General features: G+C 50.1%; 1 protein-coding gene across 9 annotated transcripts in view; it reads right to left on the reverse strand.

Annotated features, from left to right (window-relative positions):
• The window catches only part of LOC136395721 (calcium/calmodulin-dependent protein kinase kinase 2), a 50027-nt gene that overhangs the window by 17779 nt on the left and 19818 nt on the right, over positions 1-12430 (reverse strand). For 8 of the 9 annotated variants that reach the window (XM_066370959.1, XM_066370963.1, XM_066370957.1 and 5 more), the window contains 6 exons: positions 10970-11023; positions 10199-10250; positions 7197-7330; positions 4883-4919; positions 294-315; positions 58-146 (listed from right to left, as the gene is read on the reverse strand). In XM_066370959.1, coding sequence (XP_066227056.1) covers positions 58-146; positions 294-315; positions 4883-4919; positions 7197-7330; positions 10199-10250; positions 10970-11023 — 388 coding nt within the window. The remainder of the gene's footprint in view (positions 1-57; positions 147-293; positions 316-4882; positions 4920-7196; positions 7331-10198; positions 10251-10969; positions 11024-12430) is intronic. The other variant, XM_066370961.1, reaches the window with a different exon arrangement.

The raw sequence follows: 12430 nt of genomic DNA on the forward strand, positions 1-12430 counted from the left end.
CACGCCCTAGGAATGCTAACTACCCTGGGAGAGACCCTTCCTCCAGGTCCCACTTACAGTACTCAATGCCTTTGATCAGGTCCTGGAAGTAGAAACGGGCCTGGTCTTCGGAGAGCGGTTTGAGGGTGGGCACCTCCATCACAGGCCTGAAAGTTCGACACCCACATGAGGAGCGGAGAAGACATTGCGCATCTGCCTCCTCTCACAGCAGAGCCCAGAACCGCCTTGCTCAGCTCCGCAGCCCACCAAGCTTTGGGCATCACAACCGCCGGGGGTGGGATGGGGACACTCACCCTTGGTTGACCAGTTCAAACACTGTAGGGAACAGAAGGGGTAAATTGTTTCATTGGGATATTAGAAATCCATCTTCTTTCCCATCATCCCCTCCTCCCAACTGCCCCTAAAAACACCAAGAAGCACAGAAGCTAATTTGAGACTAGAGAGAGAACAGTACACCAAATCAAGCCACTAAGTTCCCATCAGGAGTTTAGGGGTCAGAGATTTCTTTCTTTTTTTTTTTTTTTGTATTTTTCTGAAGCTGGAAACGGGGAGAGACAGTCAGACAGACTCCCGCATGCGCCCGACCGGGATCCACCTGGCACGCCCACCAGGGGCGATGCTCTGCCCCTCCGGGGCGTCGCTCTGCCGCGACCAAAGCTACTCTAGCACCTGGGGCGGAGGACAAGGAGCCATCCCCAGCGCCCGGGCCATCTTTGCTCCAATGGAGCCTTGGCTGCGGGAGGGGAAGAGAGAGACAGAGAGGAAGGAGGGGGGTTGGAGAAGCAAATGGGCGCTTCTCCTATGTGCCCTGGCCGGGAATCGAACCCGGGTCCCCTGCACGCCAGGCCGACGCTCTACTGCTGAGCCAACCGGCCAGGTCCGGGGTAAGAGATTTCTGATGTCCTTGGGACCCCAGCCTGCCTGGACTTCTAGTCCTCAAAATACCCAGAGAAAGCTCTGGGACAGGAGGTTCAGTTGGTTAGAGCATCTTCCCAATATTCCAAGGTTGCAGGTTTGATCCCCGGTCAGGGCACATACAAGAATCAACAAGTGAATGCATAAATAAGTAGAACAACAAATCGACGTTTCTTTCTCTTCTTTCCCTTCCTCTCCCTAAATCAATTTAAAAAAAATACTGCCTGACCTGTGATGGCGCAGTGGATGAAGCATCATCAACCTGGAATGTTGAGATCATTGGTTTGAAATCCCAGGCTTCCCCAATCAAGGCACACATGAGAAGCAACTACTATAAGTCAATGCTTTCCGTTCCTCCACCCTTCCCGTCTCCCGCCCTCTCTCCTCTCTCTAAAAAGCAATAAATCAAATCTTAAAAAAAAAATACCCAGAGAAAACAAAGCAGGAACACAGGAGACATGCAGGGACATCTCTCTCCACTCATACCTCAGAGGTCCCAGGGATAAGACCAATGCTAAACTCTGTCAGATGTAAGGGGATACAACCCAAATGTCGATTTACTTAGGTTCAAAGAAGTAGCCCAGGGGTCTTCAAAACCCTAGGAAAGCTTCGAGTCAAGAAACAGCATGAATAGGTATCAATAAACTGGTGAGCCCGCGTCAAGCTGGCAACCTTGCGTTTTCAAACCTGGGTCCTCCGTGTGCCAGGCTGACACTCTTTCCGCTGTGCCACCGCCTGGACAGGCTACTAATCTGATTCCTGTCTCTACAGATTTGCCTATTCTGGAGATTTCATATATGTGAAATCATCCACTGTTGACTTTTTGCAACTGGCTTTTTCACTTAGCACAATGTTCTTGTCCGTGTTGTAGCATTTATCAGTGCTTTGTTCCCTTTTATTGCCGCGTATCATTACACTGTGTGGACGGACCACATTGTGTCTATCCGTTTCCCAGTTGATGGGCACCTGGGTCATCTCTACACTTCAGCTGTGGTGAATAATGCTGCAGGGAGCGCTCACATACACACATTCATGGGCAAGTGTTTGTCTGCTTATGTTTTCAGTTCTTCTGAGTCTATGAATTCCACCCAAGTGTGGAATTACTGAGTTGCGTGGCATTGTTATCTTGATTTTGTTCTGCTTGGGCAAACCGAGCTGGGGACATAAAGCTGTCCTTGAGAAAGTGAAAGCATGGCTCAGTAGGTTTCAAAATCAAGTAGAGATGACTTTAGAGTTGCCTGTGGCTAGATTCACCTACCCATGCTGGAGTGAGTGTATGGGAAGAGACCAAAAGGTTTTTCAAAGCTCTCCAAGGGCTGAGGTGGCCAAGGGGAAAGAGCGCCAACTGCTTCAACAAACAGGTTCTAACCAGAGAAGGAACTTGACTCTCCGGGGGCAGGCCCCCCCCGTCTTCAAGTTCATCAACCAGCGCTGGGCAGAACAGAGGTCGGGCAGACCCGTTGTGGCTTCAGACTGGCCAAAAGCAAAGGCAACAGCCCTGACGGTAAGGCCGCAGACTGGAGCGCTGGTCCCTCAGCCCTGGTCCCCCCCCCCCCCCCACCAAGTGGTTATGTGAATTTCATCTTTCAAGAGCCCTTTTGTGAATTTCTGCTCCTTCCTCCCACCCACCCCAGTACCAGAAATCAGTTGGCACGGAGGGGGAAGCTGGCTTGCTGCAACAAGGTCTATTTTCAGTCACTCACAGTTTAACCACACTTGAGGCTGAGCAGCAAGCAGGTGGGAAGCTTTTAACCTCTAGCAATACTGATCATGTTCGCCACCCTTTGAGGATCAGGACGGCAGCTGCAGGACTCGCACTGACACCTGCTGTGGGCCACATGTGCTACCCTGGAAAGATTTCCAAAGCCTTCAAAATCAAATACCAAAGGTCAGCATGGCTCCTTGTCACAACAGCACCTCAAGAAGTGACAAACTCTGTTGGCAAAGCTGCCTGCCTCACACTTAAGAAATGGCTCTTTGGCCTGACCAGGCGGTGGCGCAGTGGATAGAGCATCGGACTGGGATGCAGAGGGCCCAGGTTCAAGACCCCGAGGTCGCCAGCTTGAGCGTGGACTCATCTGGTTTGGGCAAAGTTCACCAGCTTGGACCCAAGGTCGCTGGCTTGAGCAAGGGGTTACTCGATCTGCTGTAGCCCCATGGTCAAGGCAAATATGAAAAAGCAATCAATGAACAACTAAGGTGTCGCAACAAAAAACTAATGATTGATGCTTCTCATCTCTCTTTATTCCTGTCTGTCTGTCCCTATCAATCCCTCTCTCTAACTCTCTCTGTCTCTGTAAAAAAACAAAACAAAACATGGCTCTTTGGAGCTTGGGTCATGTTCTTTTTATCCTTGTTGGACTTCGCGGCTCAGACCCTCCAATGGCGCCCTTCTTGCTCAGAGTAACGGACAAGGTTTTACAAAGGTGTAAGGTGTCCTCTGCCATCTGGCCCCCACGGTCCTGCACAAATGCCACTCGGTGAGGCTCCTCTATAGAGGAGCCATTCTATTTCCCAGTCCTCCAACCTGGACTCCTGGTTCCCCTGACCCTGTTCGGGTCTGCTCTTCTCCACAATGCTGTCACCTGCGGACACCTACACATAATGCTTGGGTACCAAATGTGTCCATCTGCCCTCACTAGAGCGATAAAGTATCCCAGGGGCAGGGAGTTTTGAATTCTTGTTCCGTGAAGAATCTGGAACAGGGACTGATACATTGTAATGTTTGGTGAATGAATAAACGACTTTCTCAAAAACAGGCCAAAGCTATGGGGAGTCAGGTCTGGGGTCCCAAGTGAGCGAATTAGGCTGGGGATCCCACCATTCTGAGCCAGAAAGGATCTTTTACATTTTGTGATTTCTGCTGAATTTCCTCCAATTTCATTCATGGGCCTACCGTGTTTATAATCTAGCCGTATCTATACATCATGTAAACTGTTACTTGTTTCATTTTTCTCCTTCTCTCTAAAAGACTCAGTTTTAAATTTCCTGGCCTTATCCTAGGTAATGTTATCCATGAAGTCATGAGTTTAGTGTGCTGGTTAGAGTTTTTCCTATATAATGGCAAAATGAATCTAAAAGAAAATTTTTTTTTTATGTTTGGCTACGTGCCACCTAAATCATCTATATTTAAAGTAGCGATGGCACCACATTTTGAGAAATATTGTAACTCTGTAATGTTCACATTTTTATTCGTACTTTTGTAATGTTCACATTTTTAAATGTTCACATTTTTCTTTGACAATTTTTTTTTTTTTTTTTTTTTTTTTCATTTTTCTGAAGCTGGAAACAGGGAGAGACAGTCAGACAGACTCCCACATGCGCCCGACCGGGATCCACCCGGCACGCCCACCATGGGGCAACGCTCTGCCCACCAGGGGGCGATGCTCTGCCCATCCTGGGCATCGCCATGTTGCGACCAGAGCCACTCTAGCACCTGAGGCAGAGGCCACAGAGCCATCCCCAGCGCCCGGGCCATCTTTGCTCCAATGGAGCCTTGGCTGCGGGAGGGGAAGAGAGAGACAGAGAGGAAAGCGCGGCAGAGTGGTGGAGAAGCAAATGGGCGCTTCTCCTATGTGCCCTGGCTGGGAATCGAACCCGGGTCCTCCGCTCTTTGACAATTTTTTAAAGTGAACACAGCTGATGTTATTTTCTATATAGCTTCTAAATTGTTTGTAAAGGCATCCTCAGTGCCTACAGCGGTGCCCAGCATTCATACTCTTCGATATCTGCAAACGAACGCATAGGACATCCAGACAAAGGAAGTCCCAGCAAGTCCACGTCCTGCTTCCCATGAGGAGTGCAGCGCTCTTTGGGGCTCCCGGTTGGCCCCCCGCTGACACGGAAGAGGAGAAGCTGTCCTTGGTGAGAGATGTCAGGGGCGGGGGCTACCTCCAGAGGACACCTGGGCTTGGGCAGGCACAGCTGCCTGAGCAAGGGTGGCTGGAGGCAAGGGCTCAAGTCTTACCCATGTACAGATGGTCCTCATTAGGGTCATCCAGGACCTGGTGGCACGGCCACGCAGAACAGGCCGGAATCAGGCACAGGGAGAGGAAGAGAGAGAGAGAGAGAGAGAGAGAGATCAGATACGAGCGGAGGAGAAGCAGCATCTGCGTGACCACATTTGCCAATGGGGGGGTAGCGCAGCCACTACTTTTCCTAGTTAAGATGAAGGGCACAGGAAAAAACCCCCGAGTGTGCCATCCCGACGGCCATCTGGAAAAGAAGCACCATCCGGCGCAACCCTCAAGGGTCTGAAATACCCAGACAGGAGATTACCAATAGGAGGGGGCAAATTCCTCCCTGGGAAATGTCTCAGCTTGAATAAGACTCCCACCTATCTCCTAGGAGACAACTGGATGACCTTTAAGGTGAAAATTCAAACCCTATCCCTTTTCTCCCCACCCCAGCAGGACATGAGGCCTCCGAGCCTGGAACTCCCCTCAACACTCTCTCTTTTCCTTCCTTCATGGCCTCTGCTTCCATCTCATACTATTTCTACCTTTCTTCCTCCTCTCCAAAGGACACGCACCAGGCTGTATCCACCTCAGTTGACTACAGGCTACCCTGTACAGGACAAGGCACATAGTAGGTGCTCAGGAAATATCTGATGAATGGAACAAACAGGTGGGCTGGCAAACACTGCTGTTGGGTGGAGAGGCCACCTGTCACAGGGCGGTGGGAAGAAGGGAGGTCCCATCAGGACCCAGAGCCACCTGCTAATGAGTGCCCCTGGGCTTCCTGTCAGATGCCCACTCAAGAACCCGGAGTTGAGACAGTGCCGGCTTGCAGCCACCATCTCTCTACTCTCTCAGAAGAAACAAAGGCAGGCTCTTCGGCTAGACAGGTCCTCCTGCCTCCTCTCACATCACACTCCCCTTCCCCAGCCACCCAAGATCAACAGGACAAGAGCCCTGAGAAAGGGATGAACCCTAGGCAGAGGCCCAGGGAAGCCAATCTGGAGCCCTAAACCCTGCATGGCAGGGTCAAGACAGACCCAGGGGATGACCCACCTAGAGTTCAGTACCCAGTGGATACCAGGCAGTGTGACTGCTGACCCTCACACCTACCAAAAGTCAGGATAAGCCCCTTCACATAGAAGCCTCAGGCCCTTTGCATATGCTGTTCCTTTCCCTGTGATACCCTTCCTTATCCTCTCCATCCAGGAACAACCAGGCCATTTCAAACATCACTTCCCCCAAGAAGCTTTCCCCAGCCTCTTCAGGCTGAGCTGGCTCCTCCTACTCCGTATTCCAAAGGACTGGGAACATACATTCAATACAGGACGTATCATGCATTTACAAGTCCTTGTCATCTAGATCGGAGGAGCTCTAAATATGACCCAGGGACTTCTGGGTGTCCCCACGATGCTTTCAGGGAATCCACGAGGTCAGAACTATCTTTACTTTAAAACAAAAGCAATGTGTGCCTCTTTCACTCTCATTCTCTACTAGTGTAAAGAGAATTCCCGAAAACCACATGACGTGGTATCACAACAGGCTGAACGCAGGAGCAGACTAGAGAACCTAGCTGTTCTCTATTAAGGCAGACCTCAGCCACAAGGACAATCTGCAAAAATGTAAAAACCATGTCTCTCTTCTCACTACATGTCTTTATTCAGAAAATATATTTTTCCATATTAATATGAAGTAGGATTAGTCTTTTAAATGACCCAATAATTTTTAGATTTCTCAGTTTTAAATTCTCATGTAGTAAATATTAGTAAGTAATATTTACCCACATAAATAAGAAAGTAAGACCAACATAAGCAAAAGCTTTAGAGGGGGGTCTTCAGTAATTTTCAAGAGTATAAACGAGTCCTGAAACCAGAGTGTGAGAACTGCAGGTCTAGAGCCATGGCTGGCAAGCTTTCTAGTGTCCACACCAAATCCGGCCCGTCGCCTGTTTCTATAAATAGTTATATCAGAAGACGGCCATGCCCATCTGTTTACTTATATATGGCTGCCTTTGTGCACCAATTACACATATATGCACTAGAAAGAGAACCAGCTTCAGAGTGATAAAAATGAGTGAAGGGCACGCCTCAGTATCCATCTGAACCTCAATTTCTTCATCTGTAAAATGGGAGTAGTCTCAGGGAGGGGTAAGGATCACACGAAATAACAGGGTTGTGAAGGAGCCTAAATCGGTAATGACTACTGAGCCCCACAATAAGCTATTTGACATGACGTGGCTCTACCCCAGAAATACCCATGTGGCATTTGGGTGATAACAGAGCCAGGCCCTCCTCCTCTGTGTCCCCCCCCCACTGCCGACCTCACCTCTACCAGCTTCACTACGTTGGGGTGGTCCAGCTTCTTGAGGATGGCGATTTCCTGGTACACCTGCTCAATGGGGCCCCTGGGCTGGATGCAGCCCCCTGGGGCTGGCCGGGTGCCTCGTGGCGGGGGGCGACCTGAAGGAGACACAAACCACCTCAGGGTGAGGGCAAAGAGACAGTCCCCTGCCAAGGGCTGAAGTGACTGAGGCCACCAGGGTCTTTATGCAGCCTTCTCATCATCTGTCTCTCCTGCTGTTGAAAACCAGTGAGGCTGAAACCACAATCCCCTTGCTCGGCCTACTGTGAACCCCCTCCCTTCCCATCCCACGTCCTAGGCCACAGGGAGAGTCAGGTTCACCAAGGTACCGAGGTCTGGTTTGGTAATGTCAGCCTATCAGGGTGGGTCGGTCACTTCTCTCTGGAGCTCCCAACCATTACCCCTCCTCTCCTTAACACTAGAAACAGCAGAGATAGACAACGAAGTCAGAAATAGAAAAAAGTTAAGAGCTGATGAAACAAACAAACAAAAAAAACTAACCTACAACACTACGCCAAAAAATGTTTACAGATCGGTGACAAGGGCCAGGCACAGGATCCGGCTGCACTCGGTCTTCCAACACGTCGTACTTCCAAACTCAAGACCAGCCCAAAGCTGTTTTGCTAACATCTCAGGGCACACCATATATGCAAGCAACGATCTAAGCGTGATTCACAGAACCAAATGTAGGCATGGCGAGGCTCGGGAAAGTAAAACCAAGGAGCAGGGGTCAGAACTGGGATGTGAAGAAGAGTTCAGAGGAAAAGGGGAAAAGGGACGGAGGGGACAGGCAGGGGACAGGACACTCTCACAAAGTGAGTAGTTGGGAGACACCCACGACAGCTGTTGGAACAAGGAGGGAGGTGACAGATGTAGCAACAATGCAGGGGCTAAGCAGCATGGCATCGTTTCTTTGACTGGTTGGGAAAGGGAGGTAAGGCGCGTGGCTGAAGCACACGAAGTCCTCCGCTGTCTTTGAGGAAGTTGACAATGGATAAATCCAGAAATAATGGCACAGGATATTATCTGGCTCGGAGTTCAGAGAGGCAGGAGAAACAGGGTCTTGGTGAGAGGAGGGGGTTTGTGATTTTCCTTATCTACTTTCTCTGCTGGGCCCATGCTGACATCCTGCCCAGAGATGTTGTTGCGGGGCTTATGTCGGAGCTGCCTCGAAGAGGGTCACCTGCAGGTCTACGATATGACCACATGCCGTAATTACCAGCTTCTAAAAGAGCCAAAAGTAGAGGCTGCCCGGGGGGGGGGGGAGCCCCCTCCATTCTCATTTCTCCTTTTTGTTTTTTTTTGTATTTTTTTTTTCCTGAAGCTAGAAACAGGGAGGCAGTCAGACAGACTCCTGCATGCGCCCGACCGGGATGCGCCCGACCGGGATCCACCCGGCACGCCCACCAGGGGGCGAATGCTCTGCCCATCTGGGGCGGTGCTCTGTTACACCAGAGCCACTCTAGTGCCTGCGGCAGGGGCCACGGAGCCATCCCCAGCGCCCGGGCCATCTTTTGCTCCAATGGAGCCTCAGCTGCGGGAGGGGAAGAGAGAGACAGAGAGGAAGGAGAGGGGGAGGGGTGGAGAAGCAGATGGGCGCCTCTCCTGTGTGCCCTGGCCGGGAATCGAACCCGGGACTTCCACATGCCAGGCCGACGCTCTACCACTGAGCCAACCGGCCAGGGCCCATTTCTCGTTTTATTAGACATTCTTTATAAAAGGCAAACAGGGCGAGCTTTGGCGAGGCTAATTTTACATCCAATATTAATATCATTGTAGGTTTATTTTTTTTAAATTGGATTTATTAGACTGACACTGGTTAACATAATTATACAGGTCTCCAGGTGCCCAATTCTACCTCACGTCTCTGTGCACTATACTGGGTGTTCCCCCCCAAGAACCTGTTGTTCTCCATTACAAGCCTTCCTGTTCTTTGCTCTTTTGGTAGACATGGCTTCAAATTCCTCATAGTATATAAATTTTTTTCATTCATCTTTTTTTTTAATTAATTAATTTATTTTTTAGAGAGGAGAGAGAGAGAGAGACAGAGAGAGAGAGAGAGAGAGAGAGAAGTGGGGGAGGAGCTGGAAGCATCAACTCCCATATGTGCCTTGACCAGGCAAGCCCAGGGTTTCGAACCGGCGACCTCAGCATTTCCAGGTCAAGGCTTTATCCACTGCGCCACCACAGGTCAGGCCTCATTCATCTTTTTGAAAACTAGACTTCGGTGGTTTTTAGCACATTCATGAGGTTGTGCGACCATCACCACCATCTAATCCAGAACATTTTCATGGCTTGCCCCCCAAAACCCTGTATCTATCAGCCGTCTTCCCCAGTTCTCCTTATCCCCTAACCCCTGGAAATGACCCGTCTGCTTCTCTATAGATGGATCTATTCTGTGCATTTCCCATAAGTAGCATCACACAACAGGTGACCTTATGACTGGCTTCTTCCACTCAGCATCATGTTTCCAAGGTCATCTGTATGACAGCATGAATCAGCACTTCATTCCTTCCTACGGCTGAGTAGGCCCCTCAGACGGACCACTTTTTGTTTATCCATTCGTCGGCTGACAGACATGTGGGTGGTTTCCACTTTTTGGCTATTATAAATATGTTTGTAAGAACACTCATGTGCAAGCTTTTGGGTGGACATATGCCTTCATTTCTCGTGGGTGTACACCTAGGAGTGGAATTACTGGTTCATGTGGTAATTCCATATTTAACTTGTTGAGGAGCTTCCAAATTATTTTTCTCTCATGGGTGTTTTGACTTGAAATCTGTATTATGTTAATAAATATTTTTTAATGAATATTAGTGAATAAAACCTCAGTAGGAGACCCAGCGCTGTCTCTGGGATGTCCACCCAAGGCACCCTCCGCAGGGGACACCACTCAGTGGGATCTTCTCTGCCAAGCCCAGGCCCCCGCACCCAAGAACAAAGGCCACCCGGCCTGCCCAACTCACGTGGGAAGCCCGCCTGTCGGATCAGCTTCTTTTTGGACAGCACCTTCATAGCCTGCGGGAGGAAAGACCCCCATGTCCTGATTAAAGCGCGGAGGAGGGGGTAGGGAGGGCTCCCTCCACTCCTGGGCTGGCCCAAGTTCTCAGCGCCCCAGGGAACACGGTGAGTACCTTGTCACCAGAGGGGGTCAGGCAGCCGCAGGTCATGCGGAGCCCTGAGGGTGCTTCCGAGGTTCCAGGTCAGCTCTCCCAGCTGGGAGAGCATAGCCTCAGGACTGACTCACTGCCACTTTATCAAGACAGGAGGGAGCCCGAGCGATGGGCGAGGGATGGGTCTGACGGCTACTTTCCACAGGGAGAACTGAGGTTCCACTGTTATGACAGCCACCCGAGGCCATGCAGTTGGCACACGGGAGAGGCAGGCTGTGAACCCACACTGGAGTGACTGCAAAGCCTCGGCTACAAAGGCCATTTGGCTCACTGCCTCCCAGTTGTGAGGGCTACGGTGGATGTAGAAATGGGAGCCCAGAGTGAGCACTATAACACATCTGCTGAATTCATTCATTCACTCTTCCTGAGCCATCACGTCACCTCCCTCTGTCCCCATCTGTAAAATGGGAACAGCACACCCTTCCTAACGCACAAAATGACTATGGACTAACAATAAAATGAGACAACAGCTAAGAAAACCTTCAAGGAAGCTGAGTGCTAGAAAGGAGACTTTTGTCCCTTTAGACAAGGATGGGGGAAGGGAGGGGGAATGTGGGTACTCACATAGTAGGTATTATCATTTTCATTGTAGGCCAACTTGACCACGCCATAGGAGCCCTGGATAAAGGGAGATGACCATGACAGACAATCAAAAATTGAGTCGCTAGGCCCTGGCCGGTTGGCTCAGTGGTAGAGCATCGGCCTGGCGTGCAGAAGTCCCGGGTTCAATTCCCGGCCAGGGCACACAGGAGAAGCGCCCATCTGCTTCTCCACCCCTCCCCCTCTCCTTCCTCTCTGTCTCTCTCTTCCCCTCCCACAGCTGAGGCTCCAGTGGAGCAAAGATGGCCTGGGCGCTGGGGATGGCTCCTTGGCCTCTGCCTCAGGCGCTAGGGTGGCTCTGGTCACAACAGAGCGATGCCCCGGAGGGGCAGAGCATCGCCCCCTGGTGGGCGTGCCGGGTGGATCCCGGTTGGGCGCATGCGGGAGTCTGTCTGACTGTCTCTCCCCGTTTCCAGCTTCAGGAAAAAAAAAAAAAAAAAAATTGAGTTGCTAAACGAGGACCGCAGTACGGGTTATAAACTGGCAGCCCGTTGGCCAAATCTTCTCTGCAACTGTATTTTGTTAGATCTATAGTTCTTAGAAAGTTTATTTTTAAAAACAGAACTGGGTATAAAAATTCAGATTCCCAGTCTCAGAAAAGCACATGATCTGACCATATGGAGTTATAATCATTTCCATATGTTGGTTTGCCACAGACCTCACTACTCTCTACTCTCATACCTAGTGTGCTTCATGCATGGAGCTCTCATTTCCGTAGGTTAAAAGCTGACCACAGACCTCACCACTCCTTACCGTCATACCTAGCATGCTTTGCTCATTTATGTTTGCTCTCTATTAGCAGGTGAGTTCTTTTTTTTTTTTACAGAGACAAAGAGTCAGAGAGAGGGATAGATAGAGACAGACAGACAGGAACGCAGAGAGATGAGAAGCATCAATCATTAGTTTTTTCATTGTGACACCTTAGTTATTCATTGATTGCCTTCTCATATGTGCCTTGACCGGAGGCCTTCAGCAGACCGAGTAAACCCTTGCTCGAGCCAGTGACCTTGGGTCCAAGCTGGTGAGCTTTTGCTCAAACCAGATGAGCCCGTGCTCAAGCTGGCGACCTCGGGGTCTCGAACCTGGGTCCTTCCGCATCCCAGTCTGATGCTCTATCCACTGTGCCACCGCCTGGTCAGGCGGTAGGTGAGTTCTTAACATTTATTTATTGATTGATTTTTAGAGAGCAGAGAGAGAAAGAGAGAGAAAAGGGAGAAGCAGGAAGCATTAATTCAGAGGAGTTGCTTCCTGTATGTGCCTTGACCAGGCAAGCCCAGAGTTTCGAACTGGCAACCTCAGCATTCCAGGTCAACACTTTAACCACTGTGCCACCAAAGGCCAGGCATAGATGTGAGGTTTTATTTTTGTTTTGTTTTTATTTTAGTGAGAGGAGGGGAGGCAGAGAGACAGACTCCCGCATGGGCC

Source organism: Saccopteryx leptura, chromosome 2, assembly GCF_036850995.1.
Source record: "Saccopteryx leptura isolate mSacLep1 chromosome 2, mSacLep1_pri_phased_curated, whole genome shotgun sequence".
NCBI classification, from domain to species: Eukaryota; Metazoa; Chordata; class Mammalia; order Chiroptera; family Emballonuridae; genus Saccopteryx; species Saccopteryx leptura.